General features: G+C 37.5%; 2 protein-coding genes across 4 annotated transcripts in view; both read left to right on the top strand.

The window, feature by feature from the left end:
• The window catches only part of LOC140226814 (uncharacterized), a 40499-nt gene extending 33149 nt beyond the window's left edge, over positions 1-7350 (top strand). Inside the window, exon 13 of the mRNA XM_072307239.1 lies at positions 4773-7350. Within this exon, the coding sequence (XP_072163340.1) occupies positions 4773-4863 (91 nt within the window). The 3' untranslated portion in view covers positions 4864-7350. The remainder of the gene's footprint in view (positions 1-4772) is intronic.
• A 4223-nt stretch (positions 7351-11573) lies between these two features.
• LOC140227535 (uncharacterized) overlaps positions 11574-25914 on the top strand; it is a 45487-nt gene continuing 31146 nt past the window's right edge. For all 3 annotated transcript variants that reach the window (XM_072307939.1, XM_072307938.1, XM_072307940.1), the window contains exons 1-6: positions 11574-11643; positions 21076-21335; positions 22024-22134; positions 23136-23297; positions 24106-24180; positions 25806-25868. In XM_072307939.1, the coding sequence (XP_072164040.1) occupies positions 21097-21335; positions 22024-22134; positions 23136-23297; positions 24106-24180; positions 25806-25868 (650 nt within the window). In that variant the 5' untranslated portion in view covers positions 11574-11643; positions 21076-21096. The remainder of the gene's footprint in view (positions 11644-21075; positions 21336-22023; positions 22135-23135; positions 23298-24105; positions 24181-25805; positions 25869-25914) is intronic.

The following is a 25914-nucleotide window of genomic DNA, read 5'->3' as shown; positions in this document are numbered from 1 at the left end:
TTGTAATGCAGTTACCATTCAATGCCATAAGCTCTGCTGTTTGTTTTTGAAAATGAAACATCTGAGCTAATGTCTATGGCACAATTTTCTTCCAGCCTAATTTGATAAAATGTCCTCACTTGAAGTTCGTTGATGGGTAAGAAAATGAATCTTGTTCAGTGAATATATTTAAAGGTGCCTGGCTCTTTTTTTTTTTTTTTTTTAATTTCATGCTTTCTGTATGTTTGTGAATTCATTTTACCAATGAGTAGTGTGTGTAAAGTTATCACTGTTGACATTTTAAGTTTTGTGGGCCGCTCACCTAATGCGAAGGAAACAGCAAAAGAATATAAATCTAATTTGTATTACATGCACATCTTCACTCAGCTTTGAATTTATTTGAAATACATTCAGTGTCATTTGCATATTTCTTTTAATTTCTACCACCCAGTCTAACACAGCATTTTTGGTTTGCTCAGATGTACCCTGCAGAATCGGTATTCCACATTTGACAGAAGCGTTCTTTGAGTTTCCCTTTGTGTTTTCACTTGTCTGCAGTCAGAATGGTGCTGATAGAAAGAATTGAGCATGGCATTTTGTACTGCATCTAGTCAAGCTGCTTCCAACATTGTCATTTTGGGCTCATCAAAGGCGCTAAATTGTACTCATTTGGAAGACAAAATTAGTTGTTGTTATCTAAAGACATTGCAATTTGTTGGTGAATCGCTCATATGCTGTTAATATGATGTGTGTGTGTTTTTTCCTGCTTGTTTCTTGCATGCATCCATTTGCACTTCCCATTTCATTTGCCAACACCATAGTGAGCTCTACCTTGGCTATGCCAAGATGTAAATGCCATCAGGTACGTATAAGTGCACTCTGAAATGCTTAACCCTCTGCGTGCTTTGAGTGCTGATCGGCACAGAAAACCCCATACTATCGTACACACTGTCCAAAGTCCCTGGCACAGAAATGCTTAACTTGCTGCCCCGGGCTGTTTGAAGCACACATGGTGTGGTATGCTTGAGACTAATAAAAATTAGCAAAGTACAAATAGAATAGCACCATATCAGAGAAAAACAACCAATCAAGGAAATTAGATAATGATGATGTATTATCTATCCGGCATATGGTTTCTAACAACATTTGCACAAATAAATTAACACTCTATCCACAGTTTGACCTCGATTATCCGGCCATGTCGGGACCGGCGCTCATCCGGATAAGCAAATTGGCCGGATATGGGAGACACAATGTTAATGTATATAGCTGCCGTCCAAGCTGCCGTCCCAGTGCACTGGCAGCTAGGCAGGTAGTGTACCTCACAACGGTGGTGTAATCTATGCTAGCCTGCGCAAAATTGAAGTCCCTTCTTCACAAAAATAAAGTATATCTTTATGTGAAAATCATACATGTTTTACCTCATTAGATATTGAGAAACCTATCATGCACATCTTATGGAATTAGTGAAATAGATCCATGAAAGTCACTGTTTTTTCTCAATTTTTGGATGAAAAAAAAAAAGGTCCTTCACTGCGTGAACGCGTCCGGATAATAGAAATTTCCGGATAAAAGGAGGCCGGATAATCGAGGTTGAACTGTATGCACACCTGACAAGAAACTTTGCACTGTTTGAGAGAGAATATAGTTGCAGTGTGATTAAAACAAACAAGCAAACTCTAGAAACTTACATTCAATTGTGTCTCTCAAAGAAGACCCATATCATTCTGTAGGACAAGGAACCACTCTTGCATTGCAAATTATTAGCCAGTATTGTGAGTAAAAGTGCATGTACTAGAATCATATGTGGGCTAAATTTACAGATCACATGTTAGGATTAGGATTTTTTTTTTTTCCTCCAGTCCCAATGGCCCAATGTTGAAGTCTTTAATTTTGTTCTTTTTGACTTTATTTCTAAATTTCTCAGAACTGCTGTAGTGAATATAATATTTTGGCTTCTTCAGATACTTCATAGGACTAATGAAAAAAAAAAAAACAACAACAAAAAACAAACAGGTCCTTTTTTTGGGGGGGGGGGGTTGGTCCTTATGAAGTGTTGGATAAATGATTGCTTGGATTATTATTATTTTTTTTTTTTTTATGCACAGTTATGATACAAGAAGTTTTTCCTTAAATCCATGTGCGTAGTATGTCAGAATGTTTAAATTGCTTTTTACAGCCTTTGGTTGATGAGTGCTTCATCTCTGGTGTGTGTTGACATTTCTTTCCTGTTTCTTTTGAAACATTCTTTGTTGACAACACAAAGTAAATCAAGCATCCTCTTTGCACTTTCTTGAAAACAATTTCTTTAATTATTTACTACACATGTGACCCTTGGATAGCTATGAATTGACAAATGTAAAGAGTGTAAAGGAGTGTCAGTCAGCAGAGTGATTTTCTTTACTTTTTCTTCCAACGTGTATGTAAGTAGGTCCTGAAGTTTTGTCAATTTTTCTTTTCAGTGATGTTAATTGAAATTACTTTTTTTTTTCTAAGGGAACCCAATCATGCCGTATGTCCCCCCCCCCCACCAAAAAAAAAAAAAAAAAAAAAATTACAACGGGACCCTTCGCAATGATATCTTTAAAAATAGTGAGTCAATCGAAATACGAATTCAGGGTATGAAACTATAACTCATTGCCCACATCTTACAGAAAACCCCATTCGATTTGCTTCAGTGGTCAAAGAGAAATGAGGAATTTTGTAGAGGATGTCAAGAATCTCTTCCCTCCAAGTTCTGTCTATTGTACTCACACACAAAAGCATGGAAGTGCTAAACTTGGAAGAATCAGACTCATGACATGTTTTACAACTTTTCACATTTCTCTGTGACCGCTTAACCAAATTGAATGGGGTTTTCTGCAAAATAGAGCTAAGATGTTATATTTTAAGACCCTGAAGTAGCATTTAGACCATTCAATCATATTGGGTGTTATCAATGCAAAAATTTGATTGTAATTTTTTGGGGAACATACTGTATTAAAGCTAATGAGACAGGAGATATTTGCTCATTATAGAAAATAAATGTTTCCACAAAAAAAAAAAATACTGCTTTCTTGTCACTAGCAATTCATATAGTTCACAATATGCACAAATATTTGATGGCTGACATCAATGTACAACTGCAAATTGGACAACATGCAGCAGACAGTCTACCTAACAAACATCAAGAGGTTATCATCATTTGTTTCATTATTATCATCTTTAATAAATCTATATTATCAATAACAGTATCTAAGTTATCATTGTTATTAATCATTATTATTGTTATTTTTGTTATTATTGCTGTTATTCTCATATATTTCTTTGTTCTTACAAAGTTATCCCTGTATTGATTGACTGACCAACTCTACAGGGTATACTTTCACAATGAAGCCAGTCTATGAATAGATGCAAATGACTGTACCTCCTTTCCTTCCATTAATTTTTTTTTTCTCAAATTTCACTTCTTGACTTGATACTCTCTATAATATTTTTCCTTTACACTTTACTTGATGGTTCACTTATAAATGCTCTTTTGGGAAATTGCATGGTGCTCCTTTCTTCTGTCTGTAGAATCTAAAAGAAATGTTTCTTCTGATCTTTTTCCTTTTAAAGTCAAAGTAGGCCTATATAGTATGTCCCAAAAAAATTACAATCAAATTTTCACATTGATAACACCCAATATGATTAAACTGTCTGAATGCTATGTCAGGGTCATAAAATATAACATCTTAGCTCTGTTTTGCAGAAATCCCCATTCATTTTGGTTAAGCGGTCACAGAGAAATGTGAAAAGTTGTAAAACATGTCATGAGTCTGATTCTTCCAAGTTTAGCACTTCCATGCTTTTGTGTGTGAGTACAATAGACAGAACTTGGAGGGAAGAGATTCTTGACATCCTCTACAAAATTCCTTATTTCTCTTTGACCACTGAAGCAAATCGAATGGGGTTTTCTGTAAGATGTGGGGAATGAGTTATAGTTTCATACCCTGAATTTGTATTTGGATTGATTCACTATTTTTAAAGGATATCATTGCGAAGGGTCCCGTTGTAATTTTTTTGGGACATGCGGTAGTGTGTGATATTTCTGAGCAACAATTCTGCAGTGCGCATGTGGTACTATTTTCAAATAGTCCAATGTTTGACAGTTGGTATCAATAAAAAGCAAACTTTTGCAGCTTTCATTTTTTGCACATTCTGTGTAATGTATTTTGTCTTATGCACAAGATGTTATGCAGTAGTGCACCCAATATTATCTATATATATATCATATATATTTTAGATATTGATTTTCTGCTTTGGAATGGCAAATGGCAGAGCAGAATCATACAATCTGTTATTCTTTTATAATGCATCATAGCAAAAGTTAGTATAACCCCCCCCCCCCTCACAAATCAGTCATTCTTGAACTTAAAGATGATTAAAAACTATGTGATAGTTTTGCTACGAGATAAGGCAGATATCCGTACACTATTTCTCCAATTTCATCTTGTAAAGAAAGACAAATATCTATATCAATTTTGTGAAGATGAAATCTTTGCATTAACATTTGCCTGTGCCGTGACTTGCCTGCAATCCGTCTTATGATTTAACCTTTACAGTATAAATATACAGTAACAAGAAATGTGTCATCCGTGATTTTGAAGCAAAATGTCTTACCTTCCTACATTGTCCATTTGATGTTCTATTTTATAGTATAACAGTAATTGTCATTTGTGAAATTCTCAAGAGTCTGTTGCTTGTTTGAGGATGTATATTTCTTTGTTTCGTCCATCTGACTTAATTATCTATCATTGTCCTTGCCCTCCCAGTGAGCTGTACGTTGGAACCGTGGAGCGAGAAGACAAGGGTCAGAAGATGGCCGAGGCTATCATGCATTTCAGACAGGAAGGCGGGGCCTAGCTGAAAGGAGGATTTGATATTTTTTACAGCTAATTCTGTAATGAATAACAGTTGTTTCCCCATACTGAGAGGTACAGACAACTGTCATTCTAAATGGGACTTTACCATATGATTATAGGATTAGGGCAAAATTTTCCTTGCTTCCCCCATGTCAATGTGCAAGTTATAACATTGATTTCCCTTTCCAGTTTAATTACCTGACACTGGATATTTGTTGCCAATGATAATAATATGAAGTGTAATCATATCATATTTTTATTTCAATGTTAATTCTGATGTTCTTTATGTTGTTGCTTTGATCATGTCAGATTGATTTGTTATGTAGAGTATATCGGCATTATAAAGAATGTGGACCCCCCCCCCCCCATCATGTAGTCTGTGAATCAGCCTCAAGTTCAACCTTTCAGAATGCAGTCACCCAATTTTGATATGAAGTGCCAAGGGATAATCCTTCCATCTTTTGTCCAAAATTGAGTCAATTCTGAAACCGATGCACAAAAGTGGGAATTTCATTGATATTTCATGTTAATCCAACATTTAATTAAATTCTTTTGGAAGGGGAGACTCACTAGTACAGCTGTATAAATATAGAAAGACTGACTCAGTTGTGAGGATTTTTATTTTTAGTTGTGGCTCAAGAATCTGAATTGTATGAAGTAGAAGCTGCTCAGACACCCAGGAAATATCTAGTCGATGTGGATGAGTGTCACAACTTCTCTGATGTACTGATTCCAGAAGTATAATTGCTCTTTTCATGTTGTGTTTTTGTGTTGTAACATCATGTGTTGAAGATTGTACATGATTGTATACCCACATCCTTTTGTAATTAATGTGTTACAAGCTACTGGTAGCTTCACAAGGGATTGGGACGTAAACATTGGTTCAAGTGTGTTAAGCCCTTGTGACCTTTGTGAGAGCTAGTGGCAAGCTATTTCCTACTGAAATGAGAATTCATGTGGGTTGTTTCCATTTGTATCTTGTGTCATAGATGATGTGAAATAAGTAGTTTGAACTATTTTTGTCTCAAATAGTGTTTGTAAAGTATGCATCAAAATGACATGAAATAACTACCTTAATATGGCTGAATGTTGAAAATATGCTTTTCCAGTATTAGATGCATATATTTGCGTTACTTTTTGTGTTGGTTTTCGTTTGTATAATCTGTGTTTTGTTTTATTTTATGTTAATTCTTCAATTTGTGCTTATACAATCATTCAGTGGCCAAACATGTTAAGTGATGAATACAGTCATCTTGTGTCTTTACCATGCCTGTTTGGTGAATGACCATTGTAATACACTCGCCTTATGCCACAGGGAATGCAAACACAAGCCTAGTTATTCACAATGACTTTCTGTTTCTGTAAAAGCTTAATGGTGAATTTTGAAGTCATACATCTCCATTGCAAAGGAGAGGGGTCTCTTTCAGTTTTAGGTAATAAATACAGCAATAAAGATGCCAATATTGTGATTGCATGATTTAAAAAAAGAATCTGACCTTTTAGAGATAAAAGGTGATTAGCAAATCATTCATTAGCAAATCACGAATGATTTGCCAAGGAAATCAAATGTATTTCTTTTCACCATAAAGCACCAGCTAGACTGAAAATAATAAGATTTTTCATTGTGTTCAAAGTGTGTGACATTTTGGTATTTTGTGTGAAATGGCTGAATGCTAGCTGCTTCATTGAGTAAATCCAACGACATTCTACAGTGATGCAGAAGTTTCAGATAGGTTAAATATACGTGTTTAGCTCATGTAAGATACTAAGAAACATTCATTCAGCCATGCTGCAGTCAAAATCATATTGGCAATAATTGACATTATTTCACTTTAAGTGGAGGTATTTTCTTCTTTGCACTTGGATTGTGAAAGTTATTACCAGCGAATCAGTGAATATTATCCGTCCTTTTACTCCGCATTATATATTTTCAAATGAGCATTTCATGTATAATGGAGTGTACAAGTTCAGATTGCGGGGATTGTCACTGTCTATGTTGTTATGGAAAGACATTGTATGAAGGGGAAAAAATATGAAGGCTAATTATTTCAAAGGTTTGTTAATCTGAAATTGAAATAAGGTATGTTAATCCAAAGATTTGCTTATCAGAAAATGGAAAGAGGGTCCATTATTCCAAAGATTCATTCATGATAAAATGAAATAAGGTTTGTAATTCCAAAGGTTCAGTAGCACACACCTTCTTTTCATTTAACAACCCTTCTTTCATTTTTGCATTTTAATGAACCTTTGGTTAACACGCCTTCAGAATAATGCCACAATTGTTTGCATTTATGAATATGTAGATATAGGGAATTTGTGTGTTTTGAAATAAGGAAATTTCTGATTATCGAACCTTCGGAATAACGAACATCACCCATACACACAGTAGGTAATGTCATCTATTGCTTCAAGTGTGTGCACATTGTTCATACTGGTACATCAGTCCAGTTTAAGTCACAGAATGGTTTTTTGACAGCTGTCCATACATTTGTATCTTTTACAATATATAAATGCATATATATATATATATATATATATATATATATATATATATGACTCATCTCCATAAAATCTAGATAAAGTCTTGTGTATCCATTGCGTGATATCTTTCTATTCTCTATAGATTCCGAGCTGTCCAAAGAAATACAATTTGTGCCACTTTAATTTCATAATGAAAAACACACCACTGTGACCACACACAAAAAAAAAAAACAGTCATCAGATATTTCTATAAATTGGCTTTTAGGAAATTGGCCTCAAAGTTTAGGATACAGTAAGGCGTGCAGGAAATAGGGCTGGTAAAAGCTTAGTAAAATGCATCCTACAATCTGGAGAAATTTCAAAGTATATATCAATACAATATGTATTCTCAAGATGTCATATTGTGGCAGTAATGACAATGCTTATGATGCAGTTGTTATTACCCTATATTTCTGTGAGTCCTCGGTTATGTGTTTTACAGCAATTTCACTTTATTCCTAGTATTTCCCTTTTTGTGGCTTCAGTGTCACAGGGTGCGTTTGAGCGCTCTAAAGTGAACCAAAGCAAACTGAACCAAAGCGTTCTGTACCGAACTGTGCCAGATTTGAAGCGTTCGAGAGCTCTGTTGAGAAAGAGTACCTCATGAGTTATTTTCAGAAAAGGTCACACATTTTTGTAGCAAGAATGGCATTCATCTGGCGCTTGAACTACTGACAGTTGTCCCGAACAAAGGAATGATGTCTTTGCATTGTGACGTATGCGCATGATACGCGCATGCTTTACAGTGAACTTTTGGTACGCTTTTGGAGCACATAGGGAAGTGGTACAGTTCACTTTAGGAGTGTTTGAATGCTCCTCTGGCGGGGGTATGGTACGGTATGGTTCGCTTTAGGAGTGCACTCAAACTCATCCATTGACTTTATTGTGCGACTTTACTTGGGAAGTACTGTTTAATCATACAGTTGTAGGCTGATGGATTTATAGGAACACACTGACCTCTGTTATGCTTTCAATAATGCTTCCAACCGACATTCCTCTGCCTATTTGTGTGAACAGGACAGTCAAGACTGCATATTATTTTTCCAGACTGTGGGAGGTGTCAGAGGTGACCACTCCAGACAGGTGCTCACTATAGATAGGTGATTATAACATAGATGCAGTGTATGTTCAAATGAAAAGCAATATCTATTGTTTTACATAAAGCATTTAATCATTGATAAAGGGAGCATACTGGTGATGCTTTTTTTTTAAAGAAAAATAGGGACCAAAAAAGCGTGGTTATATTTTCTGCTGACAATGTGCTTCTGAGATTGAACTTCTTAATTTGAAATTAATAAGACATGTATGATTTTAGGAGGAAATCAATTCCTCCAAGTTTTTGTATGTGTTCTCTTGCATTTTATTTAGTGCAGGAAAGAAACGCATAATTTGTAATTGCCTTTAAAGTAATCTATCTCCAAAATGAATTTGAATTATTGATTGAAGGCATATATGTCATTCATGTGATGCACTTTTTGCCATGTAGGCTAAAAAAAAAAAAGGTAGTCATACATAGTTTTCATCAGGATTGAAAATTGCACGAGTATAGTTTGCTGCCCTTAGAAATTAATGGGCGCGGCCGTCTCCAGCAATGAATTATATATTTTCTCATCTCACTTTTTGGCTGGTCTATGAGATTTTCTACCATGACTCTCTTGTGTGTGAAATAGAAAAGAAAGACAAAAAACATACTGCTTCCCACGTTCTGACCATGTGATGCAAACATGTACGTATATCTATCAACCAGTCACAGAGGGATAGAACTGGTTCATTTATTGTCTGTTATGATCCAACAGCTGTTTTTTTTTTTTTCCTGTGTATAGATCTATGATATTTTGTACATACATACATGTGTGATTTGTTAAAATCAGAAATAAAAAGATATATGATCATTATTGCATATTGTCTGTCAGTGACGTGTGTGTGTGTGTGTGTGTGTGTGATGGTATGATCTCATTCATTATGGAAACTCCCATGTACCATAAACCTTTTTGATCGTCAGATTAGTTATGCTGCATTTCAATGTATATATATATATATATATATATATATATATATATATATATATTAGCTTTATCATCTTCATTCACAGCATATGGTAATTACAGTGCACTCCCATTGTAATGAACATACAGTAGTTATAGCAAAATTCTTGTCACAACAAAGCAATAACTCGGGGCCCAAAAATTATCATCTACTTATATATATCCCTATGTGCTTACTGTTCTGCTAAGGCGAAATTTTCAGGGCCGGTGCAGTGTTTTCAAAAGTGTGGGGGCCCACTTCCAGGTTTCATGAGCTAACAAGCAAAAAAAAAAAAAAAAAAACTTCCGGGTTAAAAAAAAGTGTGGGGCCCAAAGTGATGACACCTGATGTATTCCTTTGTATGGTGCACAAAAAGTGTGGGGGCCCAAGCCCCCGTGGCCCCCACGGCTGCGCCGGCCATGGGCCTAATAGAAAACCGTCAGTCCCAAGGACTTCATTGTAATGAGAGTGCACTGGTCACATGGCCAATAACAGGTACATGGGGTTGTTCTCAGTCACCAACAGGGTGCCCACTCACATTCAAATTATCCAATATCTCTTAGTGATTTTTTTTGGAAAATTGCTCAGATTTGTTCCTTTAGGTTGGGTTGATGCCACAAAGGTAATTGAAGAAGTCTCTTCTCCAAGGAAGATTGTGCATTAAAGGAAGACATATCTCTACTCCATGACTAATGCTGCAGTTGGCTTGCAGTAAGAAAATAAGTGCAAATTGGATAAATTTATATATATATAATATATGAAGGGTTTGTTTGCAAAAACCGATAAGTCCATTTTTGAAGATTTTGAAGTCCGATCTCTGTCATAAAGTACAAAATAATATCTTTTAAATGATATATTGGTCACTACATATGAAGGCATATTTTTGAAGTTATGGTCAAAAGAAGCAAAATTTTTCTTATTATTCTCTTTATTTTTCTTGACCTTTAATCGCAAATATCTCCATTTGGCAAATATGGACTTATCGGTTTTTGCAAACAAACTCTTCATATGTTATACATTTATATACATAATACATTTACAAGGTTGCATGTACATATCAATGTAGATACATTTTTTTATGCATGTGATAAATAATAGTGAAAGATAGAAAATTACTCGCATCAAAATCCGCTAGGAAAAAAGTAAATCATGATAGTCAACTTTTCCAACTCGACATTGTATTGCTGTGAAGTTGAAACGTATCCATACCCTGATATAAACTACCCTACATAATTTCTAATATTGTCAAACTTTTTGTCCCCCTTCCTCTTTATATGATATTCTTTCTTTCTTCCTTTGTATTTTGGTTCCTTTGTCCTTGATTCTTGTGGTTTTACAGTCAGTCTCACTGTGTGCTATGCCCATTTCTTCCCTGGTTAATAACTTATCAGCATTATTACCTTTGTTTTCCTAATTGATAGTGCAACATATGAATTTAAATACAAAACAACAGCGACAGATTCATCCATTTTTAACAACTTGAGCTATCTGAAATAATTTTATCTGCTGAAAAAAAGTAATTAAATATGCAAGAATTTTGATAATAAATATAATGTATTTTCTTCAAAAACAGTTCTTGCGCAAATGAGTGTAACATCATTGAAAAAGATTTTTATTTTCTCTATATTTCTATGTTCTGATGATGGCACCTTACAAAAAAAAAGTCATGTTTGTTTTGCATTCAAACTTCTCATATAAACTAAAAGTGAGTGGCATAACATTAAATAATGATATTGGTCATTAAGAATCGCCAGTGCTGTACACATCTTTATCTCTATCTCAAATTTGGCTGCCATGCAGTACTTTATTGATGATCAACTTTGGCTGATGCCTGAAGCTACACCTTGATATCTTGCAGATGAAGTATTTTGGGACTTGCTGGTCTCCAGGCTTTCAACGTAAAATACCCCTTTTATTACAAAATATAGAACTAAAAATAACCAGCAATTTTATTCGACAAAGTATTAAATACCGAACTTACTTTACAACTGATTTCCTCTTGAGTTATCTACTGAAGACGATTCGTGGCTTTATGGCGCAAAATGAGCAGCCTATAATACTAGTAGGCGCAGTGTGTGCCGCTCGCTGGTGCATTATACAACGTCTAGGTTTAGCGCCATCTTCGTCTCTGGCTGAAAATCAATCAATCGATACTCGATCGAGACTACGTGCTGTGCTGCTGCGTCAAATCAACGTAGATAAAACGGCGACAAAGTGAGAATCAATTCGTCATATTGTAAGTAATTTTATTTGTTTATTGAGTTGACTTGAATTTAGCAGTGATCTTGAAATATCTGAGTTTTTACTTATCGCATGATTCTGAGTGATATGCAGGAAAGAAAGCGCAGAATGTTATGCAAAACGTGCAGAGTCTCCTGCAGGTAATCGCTTGCAGACCAGCGCAGTCACACAACACAGTGCAGCGTAGGGCGAGCGCAGTGTGTGTGTTTGTATGGCAATGGATGAGAATGAGATGCACTGCCACTGCTGCTGCACTGATCAGTTTTAGTAGATAGATCTAAATATGGTCGCCAGAGTTTACTTAATTATACACTCCGGCATGATTTAATAGACGTTCAGCATCTAGCATTATGCGAGGCATAATTTGGCTGTTTTTAACGTAATTCTAGCATACAGTTGTATTAGATCTAACTGTTAAGAATCGCAACCGTGTTACATTACAGAAATAAAAAGCCAAGGAAATCTCCAGGCGTTTGTGAGCTGATTTTTTTTTTTTTTTTTTTTTTTTTTTGACGAAATTGACAATGAAAAGTTGTGAAGACGTGTTTCTTGGTGGTTTTTAACTTAGTTTGTTTTGGCAATTGAGCACCACAGTTCAGTTGGGAGCATAGAATTTTAGTGGTAGTGTACTTTTGCACCTGTTCAGTGTTTGTCAAAAATGACCTTCAAACATGCACAAACTCACCCTTATTCACGTTATTCAGGCCCAGGAACCTAAAATTCTTGCATCCGAGTCTCCAAAGTCAAAGTAAGACATTAAGTTTTACACTTTTATTTACAAGTGTTGGAAAAGTGTTGGAAAATTGTAAGAAGATCTTGCTTGCTTACTTGAAGTTAACTATACACAGCCCAGTCGCCGCTGTATATACGTAGCGCGACAGGGCTGTACCAGCGAAGCTCCAAACACGAAGAGGGTCCAACGATCGCATACGATCGGATTGAATTTTGATACTTTAGATTATTTTTTTGTCACTTCAAACTCATCTGACGAACAAAATGATAATGAGACTTCATATCTATGCTATGAATATTGAAATTTAGATTTAATAACTTACCTAAAATGATGGCTATATACAGCATGTGTGAACGGTTCACGAACGGTACATCGTCTTTCACGCCAGGCCATTTCCAATATCCGGGAGGTCACATGATCTGAATGCACTTTCAAAAGGTCGCGCTGTCGACCGTGCTGCTACACCAACACTCAGGCAGCGCATCGCACGCACGCAAAAGATTTCCGCAGAGATCAAGGTGCCATTTTGAATTCTGCAACGATAAACCACGACGGTGTTAGGGAATCCGCCAGAAAGTATCATTTTTTGGTTCCACGGACTTATCACGAGGGCTCTCAATGGACTTACGAACCTTCTGTAATACAAGCATGCACTTAAGGTGAGTAACGTTTGGTAAACGTGTACATTGTTTATAAAGAACGTATAAATTTTCATAAGTTTTGTAGTTGTGTTGTGGTTCCCCACTTTGAAGGTGCCCGCTCGCTGGTCAGACGCTGTATTCGCGTAGCGTATTAACAGCGTCTGGTCGGGCTAACTTGAAGTATGCTGCTCTGTACACAAGCACAGTATGAATACATTCAGCACATGCAGGGTAGATAATAATAATAATAATAATAATAATAATAGCTGGTTTTTATATAGCGCATTTCACACACTTCAGGGTTTCAATGCGCTTTACAGACTATTATTACCCCGGTCACTGGATACATTATTTCCAACCAGCACTAACAGTGCTCATTCTCATTCTACAACTAGATCATTTCGGTCTGAATGTAGCGTGCGACACAGCACAGTCAGCGGCTTTTTCTACGGTACAGTTGAAAAGCCAAAAATTTTTTTCCTCTGCCAAGTCTTGCATTAGTCTTTCATTTTGTAGCTCCAAAGCGGAACGCGTGCATAAGTGTGTGCTGCCACTTTTATCTTTCTCTTTCTTTTCTATCTTTTCTTCTTTCATTTTCAGGTAGAATCTATACTGTAGTTATGGGTAAACTCGGCCTAGCTGGTAAACTGGGCCACTTGTAATGCGCGCGCTGGGGGCCAAGTTTACCCACTATGCCGAGTTTACCCTTAGCCTATGGTACCTAAATTTCCTTTCCTTCTTTTCAATCATTTCTTTGTGGTTTTCCTTTTGTTTAACTTTCTCAATTTCCTATTTAACCATACTTTCTACCTAATTGTTCTTTATTTCCTTCATGGGTTGTTTTCTCCCTCTAACTACAAGAGTCTTTCCTTTCTATCCTCTCTAATATCTTTTCCTTATGTGTCGTTATGAATCCTTTTCTTCATTTCCTTTTCTAATTCATTCTTTCCTTCAGCATCTTTCCTTTCATCCAATTTTGATTCATATCTCATTCTATTATTCTACCTAGTGCTTTTCTTTCTCTTCTTTCTTTCCTTCCATTATCTTTTAATGAACTCTCTATTTTGTAAACCTTTCGTTTCATTTTTTCAATTTTTTGTAAACATCTTTTCTTTCATTTCATTTTTCCTCCTATTCCTAGCCTTTTTTTAAAGGCTTTATACCCTTTCACTCTTGTCTTATATCCACATTTTTCACAATCTTCTTTCATGCACGTACATGTATGCACACATGCACTCATCCTCACACATACGCACGCACGCACGCATGTGGTCATGCGCATACATACACACACACACAACAAAAACAACCCAAATCCTCAATCGCTACTGCGACTCGGTACAAGCTGAAAGGCGCCAAAAGTATTATCTTCTTTAAGATACCAGAACTTGCTCTGATCGCTGTGAGATACCGTAAAGTTCTGTGTATAAGACGCACTCTTTTTTCGTTATATACACGGGTACAGTCAAATCACGGAAAAAAATCTGTCACGTACACCCAATTTTATAAGGTCAACTTGGGGCCATGTACACCCATCGACGTTCTGAGGGTAAGCAATCACTAAAACTTACGGAAAAAACGAGCGCTGTATCAATCTGAACACACACAACAGCTGTAAATTCGGGATAAATTTACATCAGCCTTGTGTAGTAACGATGTATCAATCTGGCCATAGACAACAGCTGTAAATACGCGATGTAAACCTACCGATGTACCACTACCAGGTATATCAGTCTACCAAGCTACCAACAGCCAATCTATTACCTCTGTAGCTGAAATACGTGATGTGCAGGAATCATTACTAAATTACCTATCGTAAAACTTATCGATATATACTGGTATCAATCTGGCCATAGACAAAAGCTGTAAAATACGGAGTAGGATCGACCCTATGTCACCGTAATGTGAACGATGTGTCAAGCATGTAGGCCTTAGGCTATATCCATGGCGTTCATTTGCTCTTCACTAGCAAGCCTTTCACAAAGGCAGAGGCTCTCGCAATGGACTCGCGTGCACACAAGGATTGGATCGGAGCGCGCTTGCCCGTTGGGCGCTGCGTGTGCAAGTCCATTGCTCTCTGTGTGCGTGTGTTGAAATTATAGCGAGCTGCCTTTTCAAAAGGCTAGCACTGTACATACAAGCACGGTACAAGAGACACATGTGTTACTGGTAATCCCTCCAGCCGAAACAACAGTGAGTGTAATAACCATACGCACCGTACGTCTCGGCGTACAATCCCTCTGCTACACTTGTTAATGTCTTTCTTATCCTCCACCTCCCTGGTATGATAGCAAAGATCGTACCGTACACTCATGAGTACGATCTTTGATGATACATATGTACCACGATTGAAAGGGGAAACAATAGCAAGTGAATACGGAGACAAGTCTCCCATTTGGGTCTTCCATATTTTGCTGATGTCCGATGAATACCGTGAAAAGAAAGTTTAAAATGAAACGAAAAAAAAAAGAGCAAATGCATGCTGCATTCTAGGGAAATTTTGAGCTGAAAAATATGTGTGACACACATGATATTTGCGTGGAAATTTTTGTGTCTTTTTTTAAAAATAATTTTAGGTCCGAAAGTAGGGATGCGTCTTATACACTGGTGCATCTTATACACGGAACTTTATGGTAGCTACGTTCAGATTAATCTCGGCGCTCGCCGCTGTGAACGTGTTTTGTACACCGTGTTGCGCTGTCTGCTCCTGTGCAACGCAGTTATCGTAGAGCAAACTAGCTGTGATTCGACATATTCTGACAAGTTAAAAAGTGTCAAAACAGTGAGAAAAAAAATCCGATTGTACTGGACTTGAATCTCACTCAGATGCAATATTCGAGGCTGCTGGATATTTAGAATGAGTTTGTGCATGTTTGGAGGTCATATAAACATCACTTCTATGATCACTGTGATGACTGTTTTTCTTTGAATAGAACGTAGTTTGCCCTGCCTAACTCTACCACATTCTCAACTGCAGTGTAGCTTTGCCATGTGTCATGTGTAAAATCCATAACACATTGATAGGAGAATTAATCTGTAATCTCTCTATGCTGTGTTGAAGTGCATTGTTTATGATAGTTACACCCCCTCCCGAGCTTTTCAAAGTACAGCAATAATCAGTCCTTTTATTTGATATTGATTCACTTGATAAAGATCACAGATCTTGTCTGCTGTTTCACAGTTTCTTCTCCATCCTGACTGAAAATGAAAAGAATCTCAAATATTTTCAAGAGATGTTCCCACAGTCTGAGCACATTCTTACAGATACAGTATTCATCGCATAATTGGGCATCTGATAATCGGGAACCTCGCTTAAATGACATACGCTTCCCAGAAACATTTCCAATGCACGTTATTTTCACTGGATAAACGGGCGGGGACCTCTGATAAACGGGACAATTTTTCTTCAAGCGATCTTTGATTTTGTTGATATTTTACACAAAAAATCTACCAAAATACCACAACAATATTTCAGAGATTCCCTATCAGTTGTCGTTTACATCGAACTTACAAAGCAAGCTTCGGACTGGTGTGTTTTGACCTCCGTCCATCCAGTACACGTACATTTCAGCTCGCTGCCCACCTTCGCTTTTCTGTACATGTGTACGTGTATGGCGAGCTAGATCGCTACATATTGACAACACATGTACAGTGCAGTGATCGCGGCAAGTAAACAATCAAGCCGTGATGATTGAATGATTTAAGGACTTTTCATTGACGTTCCCACCACGTATCAGTTCTGGGTAATCATTTCCCATGGTTGTGGATATGTATTTATACGGAACGCCCTACGTGTTCAAGAATTCTACGAATGTTTAAGAAAGTGCTAGCTTTTAATCCACATATTTTGTGTTTGGAGAGAGGTGACAGAAGAAGAACCCGATTACTTTACATCATTGCGAGAATGCAGGGAGAGCTAGAGGGTCGCGCCGAGGGGTAGCGTGGTTGTGTATTCATGTACATGTACAGTACGTCAGTATGCGTGTGTGTGTGTGTGTGTGTGCACTACATGTACATGTCGTATGCCGTTAGTGTATGGTGAGTGCTCATCGCAAAATCGGGCACCCCGCTTAAAGGGGCCATGTTTGCTACTCCCAACCTGTCCCGATTATGCGATGAATACTGTACCACGCTTCCTTCCCAGGCTTGACATACATTGTATTACTGATTGATAGATACAATGTACTTTCCTCTTGAGGAGTGTACCAGTAATCATTACCCATAATAGCTAGGTGCTAGGGGTCAACAAGATATAAAGCTAGCCTACAAACTTGTAGATTAAGTGGTCTTGGTTTCTTACAAAATATGTGACAGCAGGTCAGCTACAAGGACATCAATATAGAATTTCAGTCCATTTCTCTAAACATCTTTCATGCTGTATGATTTTTTTTTTTTATGCCTCCGCCACGAAGTGGTGCCGGAGTCATTATGTTTTCGGGTTGTCCGTCCGTCCGTCCGTCCGTCCTTCCGTCCGTCCGTCCGTCCTTCCGTCGTCCGTAATGAATTTTGTGGACAAGGTAACTATCGAAACCTGTTGGGGTATCCTAATGAAACTTGGCATGTATGTGTATTAGGGGGTGAAGTTGTGCCTATCAACTTTTGGGTGCACATGCTCAATGTCAAAGGTCAAAAGGTCAAGGTCAAATACATAAAATTTCACTATTTCCACCATATCTATTGAATGCCTGAAGATATTTTCTTAAAACTTAGTGTATACATGTATTACCCAATTAAGATTCTCTGGTGAAAGTTTGGGTCATGAGGTCAAAGGTCAAAAGGTCAGGGTCAAATACATAAAATTTCACTATTTCTACCATATCTATTGAATGCCTGAAGAGATTTTCTTGAAACTTAGTGTATACATGTATTACCCAATTAAGATTCTCTGGTGAAAGTTTGGGTCATGAGGTCAAAGGTCAAAAGGTCAAGTAAAAATATTAAAACTTCTTTTTTTTTCTCCGTACCTTGGAAAATTGTTCAAGGTATCTTCATGGAACATAGTATATATATACATGTACTGACTAGAAGTGATTATCTAGAGAATGTAGGGTTCATGGGGTCAAAGGTCAGGGGTCAAAGGTCAAGTGCAAGACTTCAAAATTTTACTATTACCCTCATATTTATGCAATGCCAGCAGGGTTATTTTTTTACACTTGGTGTATGCGTGTGTAACGTAATAGAAATTCTCTGGAAAGTTTTTTTTTTCTCTTTTTGCCTCAAAGGTCAAAAGGTTAGAGATCAAGTGAAAGTGCTGAACTAACTTTTCCTCCATATCTCAGAAGTGGCTCAAGTTACCTTGAAATTTAGTACATATTATGCATGTTCTACCTGAAAGTAATTATCTTATGAATTTTAGGGTCAAGGGCCAGATGAAAATGGTAACAATTTACTATTCAATTCAGAAATTGCACTTTTTCTCCACACCTGTACCTTGAAAATTACTCAATGCCTAAATGTATGAATGGGTCAAAGTCAAGTTAAAGTCCTTAAATCCCTAGATACATGCTCTCTTATTCATCCAATTAAACCTACGTCAAGGAAGGTGAACATTCAACACATTTGTGACAAACTTGTCATTCCAATATTTTGCCAATTTTGTGAAAATGTAATCACACAGTGTCCACATGTACTATCTAGACCTATTGGGAAAATCATGCATTATGGCGGAGGCATACCAGTCGCCAAAGCGACATTTCTAGTCTATCCTTGATCTGGATAATGATATATAGATAGATTGACCCGTGTGAATGTGTTGTGAACTGCCATGTAGCATTGGCTGATCTTCTGTAGGTACTTAGTTAAGTCTACTAATGTATGTTGCCGTGGTTGTTTCAAGTGCCATAGGTCGCTCATAAAGTACAGTGTATCTTCATGCAATTCCATGGCAGAACCCGAGTGTGTTTGTTAGCTGAATGTAAACAGAGTAGAAATCAATAAAGCTCTCATGGATTGACCAACTGCCATGCCTCATTTGCATTTTATTGATTTCCCCTTTCCTTTTCATTCAGTGATAGCTAGTGCTGTTTCCTTCCCCTTCTCAGTTTGTCTAGCATTAGGTCACAATGCCCTTTGGTTATTTCAGGAGTGTGGAATAGACCGAGTATAGTACATGGGGGTTTGAGATGTATAGTGGTTGGGAATCTGCATGTGAATCACTTCAAAAGTGTGACTGACTGTACTTAGACTCATTATTTACCCTATATGCTTCTGAAAATGTAATCCAATCATGTGCACCATTGTATCTTCATGTGATATGTATATGTGCCTAGGCATCATACCTGAAATAACAAAGTTCTGTGCTTAGACTGCATAACCTCTGTGTTGGAGGTAATAGTCAAACAGCTAAATAGTCAAATTTGAGTTTGTAGACAAATCTGCATAAATGTGTATAGAAACATGATTCTGGCTTCTCAGACACAGAATTGTATGCATGTAGCAAACTTCATGGGCAAAAAAAAAAACAAAAAAAAAACATACTGGCACTTTGTATCGTAAGCAGACTTTATTTATTGTATGCCGTTTGGCTGAATTTGTCTTACACCATCAGACACATGAATGGATTCATGTAGTATGCTTTACCTTGTAATATATGCCAAAACCAACAGGTCTGTCAATTAAAGACCCAGTAGTGTGGGTAGACTATGTAATGAATGGGTCAGCCCGACTCAGATACAGAAGTGTGGGAATCCTTGTATGGATTATGTACAGCTTTGTATGCAGCACATACTGTATTAGTAGGGCAGATATGTAACAAAAATTGGTCGAAATGCTCACATCCGGCGGAAAGTATGAAATTTTGCATATAGGGGTATTTTGGGGCGCTGATTTCAAATATTGCCGGATCCAAGAGATCTGACCACAGGGTCGACCGCCATTTTGAATTCCAATATGGCCGCCATCACAAAACAAATTCAAAGATCCCTATCTTCAGTTCTGAATGACCTGTGGCACCAAAATTTGGTACACATGAGCGTTTTGACACATTGAATTTGATGACAGATTGATTCGGAGTGTCTGACAAACATCGAATGGCCGCCATTTTGAATTCCAATATGGCCGCCTCGACGAAATATTCAAAATTCCTATCTCGATTTCTAAGTGGTGAGTGACCCTGAAATTAGGTGTAAACAAGTATTTTAACATACTGAGTTAAAATATTAACTGATGTGATGTGTCTGACAAACGCAATGCCTGCTATTTTGAATTCCAATGTGGCTACGAAGACAAACATCACGACTAACATTCACGGGCATGTCAAAAAGTGCAGCAAAAAGGAAGCATAATGCACCTTTCACTGACGTCACAATGTAGATACATCAGCGCGCACTCTATCAGTTACAAACGCGCGCTCAATCAGGTAGCCTAATTTACAAACCCGAGATAGAGATTTTCAACACTCCAACATGGCAAATATGTATTAGAATTCAAATTGGCTGCCGTGCAGCTTGTCAGACATATCAAATAAGTCTGTTATTGAAGTCATCATATCACCATGCTTTTATATATCAAATTCCAATGGCTAATGTCATTTAGAACTGAAGATAGGGATCTTTGACGGCGGCCATATTTGAATTCAAAATGGCGGCCGACCCCGTGGTCAGATCTCTTGGATCCGGCAATTTTTGAAATCAGCGCCTCAAAATACCCCTATATGCAAAATTTCATACTTTCCGCCGGATGTGAGCATCTTTTTCACATATCTGCCCCACTATATGTAGTGCAAGAATCTTGACTGAAGTTGTGCATCCTCTGAGTGGATGTACAACTTGTGCACTTCATTGCACATATTTGCTGTTGGGCAATTCTATTCTAGCAGGTTTATGAGTGCACTTGATGAGATTTTCAAATGTTCCCTGGTGGGCTGCCTATGAAGATTGATTCGATCAAACCAACCTTTCCATTTCATTACATTACATTACATAATTAATGTCTCCATGCTATCAAGACATGCAGGTACACATACATACTCATACAATGTATGTGTATATACATTATTTACAGACAGAATAATTTCAATTATCAATACTATCCCCCTCCCCTTTCCCGGCTCTAGCCTATAGGGTAGCTTGACACCATGTACAACGGGGTCGGCCTGGCCACGGCCCGGGGCAGTGGCACCAATGGCTACATCCAGCGCAACTTTGCCCTGGTGAGGAACCAGAAGCAGAAGGTGGACTACAAGTCGGAGGAGGAGATCCGGAAGGCGGAGTCGCTCCTCTACCGTCCCCCCAACCAGGAGATCCTGGCCCACAAGAGGAAGAGGCAGGTGGAGCTGAAGTGTGCCGAGATGAAGGAGGTGATGGAGGAACAGGGGTGAGTAGGATGAGGACAAAGACATGCCGTCGATGTTGACCAAATCTGTGACGGTTTAAAAACTGATGGTCAAGGACTGATGAATCAGTGATTTCTCTCAAGGGATTCAATGGTATTGACGACATCATGATCTTTTTAAAATATAATTATCAGAAAATCAAGTGAGATTGACATTTCAATAGATGGGTATTTTAATATATTAATGGCTGAATTGGTTGATGGATGACTAGAAGGAGAGATATGTGCCTGAGGAAGATGGATAGTAGTGAAAGCGGCAAGACTGACGGAAGAGTTGCCGAAGAGAGATCGAGTTATAACAACACTTACAGTGGTATTTGTTACAACCAATGACTATATGCTTCAGATAAATTATGTCTCGCTCTAATGGTATAAAGGGATTGTGAATCTGCTGTGTACATTTGTAAGTAAGGATGATGGCTAGAGTATGTAAATGAATCATTTCCTATTGAACATGCACTAAAATCTGATTGATCATTGATGATTGATTATTCGTTAGCAATGCAAAGAACACTTTGCCATGGAGAAAAAATTGCTGGAAGACTCTGTGATTTGTGTCACAGTACACATGGTAGCTCTTTTTGTGAATCAGATGTGTTAGATACTACATGGTATGAAAACAAAATGTGATACCATTATGATTGTATCATGTCTTGAATTATTTGTGCAGGACATATTCCAAGGAGGAGATAGAGAAGAAAGTGGCTGCATTTAGAAAGATGCTCTTTGAGAAAGAAGGCATAGCCGATCTGGCTGGCAAAGCGACACCAGAAAGGGCAAGGTCAGTTGCTGTTTATCTCCTCACCCTCCTTTGTTATTCTTGTGAAATTGAATTGGCTGCAAGTTGCAGTCCTGTAGGGCAAGTGTCTGATTACTGGAATACTTAATATATGGCCTTCAGGTTAATAAGAATGCATTCATTGACTTTCTTATGGCTTATGTAGTAACCTCTGAATAGCATGTAATGCATTTTGATGCATCTTTGGGTGAAAGATATGCTAGATGTTTAGTGTATGGAAGCTGGCATGTAATAAAGATGTTTGAGAGACTTTCAGTGTCAGTTTGAAAGAATTTGATACTTCTTACATTTCATAGTCAATTAATTTCCTAGTGTGTGCAAAGCAGTTTCATGAAATGGATGCAGTTTGTTTTACAATAAGCTTGGTTCCATATGAGCATGTCTCCCTTATTATATTGTGTGGACAGTCTTCTATGATGATGATAATGATGATGACGATGATGATTATTACTAGATTTATTATTATTGTGATTATGATTATGATTATGATGGTAATGATAATGATTTTTATTATCATTATTATCATCATTATACTGGCTTCCTTTGAAGCAACGGATAATTTTCAAACTAGTTTTGTTTGTCTATAAAATCCTCAACAATCAATCTCCGAAATACCTAGATACCTGTTTGACTTTATATGTATACACCTACTAGAAATTTGCGATCATCTAGTGATCCACTTCGTCTCACATACTCTGTTACTCGCACCTTAGCCGGTGATAGGACATTTACTGTGTCTGCTTCAAAGCACTGGAACAATTTACCACTTACCGTTAGACAGTCTCCATCAGTCAGTGTTTTCAAAACATCTTTTTAGTAGCAACTAGTTCGTAGCTGTAACATTTATCCAATTACACATACTGTCGTACATGCTTTGAATTGATTGTAAGCGCTTTGAGCCTTGTGAGAAAAGCGCACTATAAATAATAGTAGTAATAATAATAATAATATTTTGTATCATATGCATGACCATGTTCCATCAGCTTGACAGATTCGCATGAGATTGCCGAGGCCAAAGAGAAACAGAATGCCAAGCTGAGGGAAGCGTTTGGTATCAAAGATGGCTACGTCGATGGCAGTTCCTTTGACCCAGAGAGAAAGGCCAAGGAAGCCGAGGCTAAGGCAATGGCTGAGAAGAAATATGAGTGAGTCACATATGATCTGATATGTAATCATATGTATCTCAGATCTTGATGTCTTTGGTTGTCACAAAGATCACTTTCTTTAGAGCTTTTCATTGATAATTTCTTTTTAAATCATCATCAGCAGTGATGAACTGAAGTATCTTTTGTAACAATGTCTAGATATTCATAATCAATTAAACTCTCGTCTTGAACTAGGGTTGATTTGTTACATGACTATTTGGGGACTTTTGTGAATGGTCCCTCCCCAGCACAAAGAAAAAGAAACTGTCAAAATTGTTAATTGCATGTAATACGTTTTATCATACCTCATGTAATAAAAAGGTGTTTATTTTGTAATTAATGTTTGGGATTTTTGTGTATTGATTATGAATATCTAGACATTGTTACAAAAGATACTTCAGGTCCTAACCCTTGTTGCCAGGTACAAGAAGTCTTGAACTAGGGATGATTTGTTACATATATGACTATTTGGGGATTTTTGTGGATGGTCCCTCCCAGCACAAAGAAAAAAAACTTTGCAGAAAATTGCATGTAATACATTTTATCATGTAAAATTTACCATTTCACCTTCATCATGGGTCAGATTTGTTTGTGAGTGAATGAATGAGAGAGAGAGAGGGAGTGTGTGTATTAGGGAGGGGGGTGCATGCATGCATGTGGTGTGTGTATTTATGTTTGTGTCTTGAAACAAGCATTCTTTGATTTTTAGCAGTCCTTTTGATGTGTTTAACCTTTTGTATTGTATTGAAGAAACAGAAAAACACGATGCATCTCACAATTTGTTTGTGTGTTTTTTACTTTCTATCAGGATACTTCGAGAACCTAGTCGCTCACCATCACCACCTCCAAAGAAGAAGAAGAAGAAAAGTGGTCACAGGAGCAGGTTAGAGTTCAGCTTCCTAACATGTTTCTTGTGGCTGGCAGAAATGCCTTTCCCTGCATTTAGACCTAAAAAAGAGCTTGAAACCCTGTCCTCTTGGTTGCATTTTTCATTTTCCATCATATTTATGTGATTTTTCTTCTGGTAGTGTACAATCACAGAATTTAACTTTCGACAACTGCCACATAATGTATGGGACTGTTCTCCTCTGCTCTTTCACACTGTATAATATCCATTCAGTGATTAGAAGGGCCCCTTTGCAGCCAACAATCAGGTGATGATATTTGTGATGATGTCATAATAGATTGCATTCCTTGTGCAGACTCTGAGTATGTCCCTTTAGCGTGTTGTTCATCCATGTTATTGTTCATCCATGTTATTGTACAATGCAGAGGTTGTAGAAATTCTTCCACAAGATCAATAAAAAAGTGGTGAGAATTGGGGAAAAACCTCAGAAATAGTCCAGCCACATACCTCGTACAAGATGTCAAGGGGTTCAACATAGTGAATGCGATCCAGCTGTACATGTTCAAGTCCTTAGGTTGGAATGTTAGGTGATGTAAAATCATCTCTAGAACTGAGCTCCACTCTGTAATCAGCGTGCCCTGAAATGCATTCTGTGAACACTATTAGCAGATTTACCCTCCCAAGGACAATTAGACAGTCCTAATTAGTGGCATTACAATAGCGGTCCAAAGAAAAAGGGTGCAACATTATGCTTCTGGTTGTACACCTTTTCATAATGTAGTTTTTCCTCCTTACTCTATTGGAATTTTTTTTTTTTTTTTTTTTTCACATGTGAGCCAAGTACAGCCTGTGAGTAAACTGGTCCATGATTTTATTTTTAATACTCTGTAATGAAAGCTGTCATTACTGATAGCAATTAGCTAGGGCTTACACTGCAGTGTCGATGGCACGTCCGTGAAACATATACAGAATGTGAACAGTTGGATAGGCATCGGCGAACTTCCCCATGCATGCCTGTACACTTCAGAGATCAGTTAATGCCACTTGGCACTTCATTGAATAAATGGCGCACAAAGACTGCATGATGTTAGTTGGCGTCGTAAATCAACAATAGCGTCACTTAGAGCGCTGCGTGGAATTGAGTTATTGAGTTGTCCATTTTTTGGTGTGATGGAAAGGATTAATCATGACAGAGTGCCACTTTCCCTCTTGAGGCATGAGTTGAGGTACGACAACCAGTTTATAGGGTAATTTCATGCATTGGAGTAAAAGCACAGTGTGCAGTGAATATTAAATTTAAAATATGTTTCCTGCTTTCACTCAAGGTCGATCCATTAATAGCTAAGTGCTCCTGGGTGTGAATTGCACTCAATGTCCATTGCTCATTTGTCCAATTTTGTCTCCCTTATTTTGCAACCTGAAAGGCGAAATGCAGATGATACATTGTGCAAATGTTATATGGAGAGATACTGTTGGGTCACCAGAATATGAGTAGAAGTTGAGGTCATCTCAAGGAAGTATGAATGCTTTAGATTAGAAGTGGTTTCATGTTTATGTATCCAAGCAAAGCACTTTTATCTTTTTTTTTTCTTTTTTTTTTTGGGCCATCCAGATTTTAGGAGATGTGTAATTATTGTTTTGACCATGTATTCTTAACTCAGGTCAGAAAGTCACTCACCGGCGCGAAAGGAGAAGAAGAAGAAGTCTCACAAGTCGAAGCACAGGTAAGAGTTCTCTCACCATTCCTGTGTGTTTTTCCTGTCATCGCTT

This window comes from Diadema setosum, chromosome 4 (assembly GCF_964275005.1).
Source record: "Diadema setosum chromosome 4, eeDiaSeto1, whole genome shotgun sequence".
In the NCBI taxonomy this organism is placed as follows: domain Eukaryota; kingdom Metazoa; phylum Echinodermata; class Echinoidea; order Diadematoida; family Diadematidae; genus Diadema; species Diadema setosum.
The sequence above is the reverse complement of the archived record's forward strand: the minus strand, read 5'-3'. Positions and strand labels throughout refer to the sequence as shown.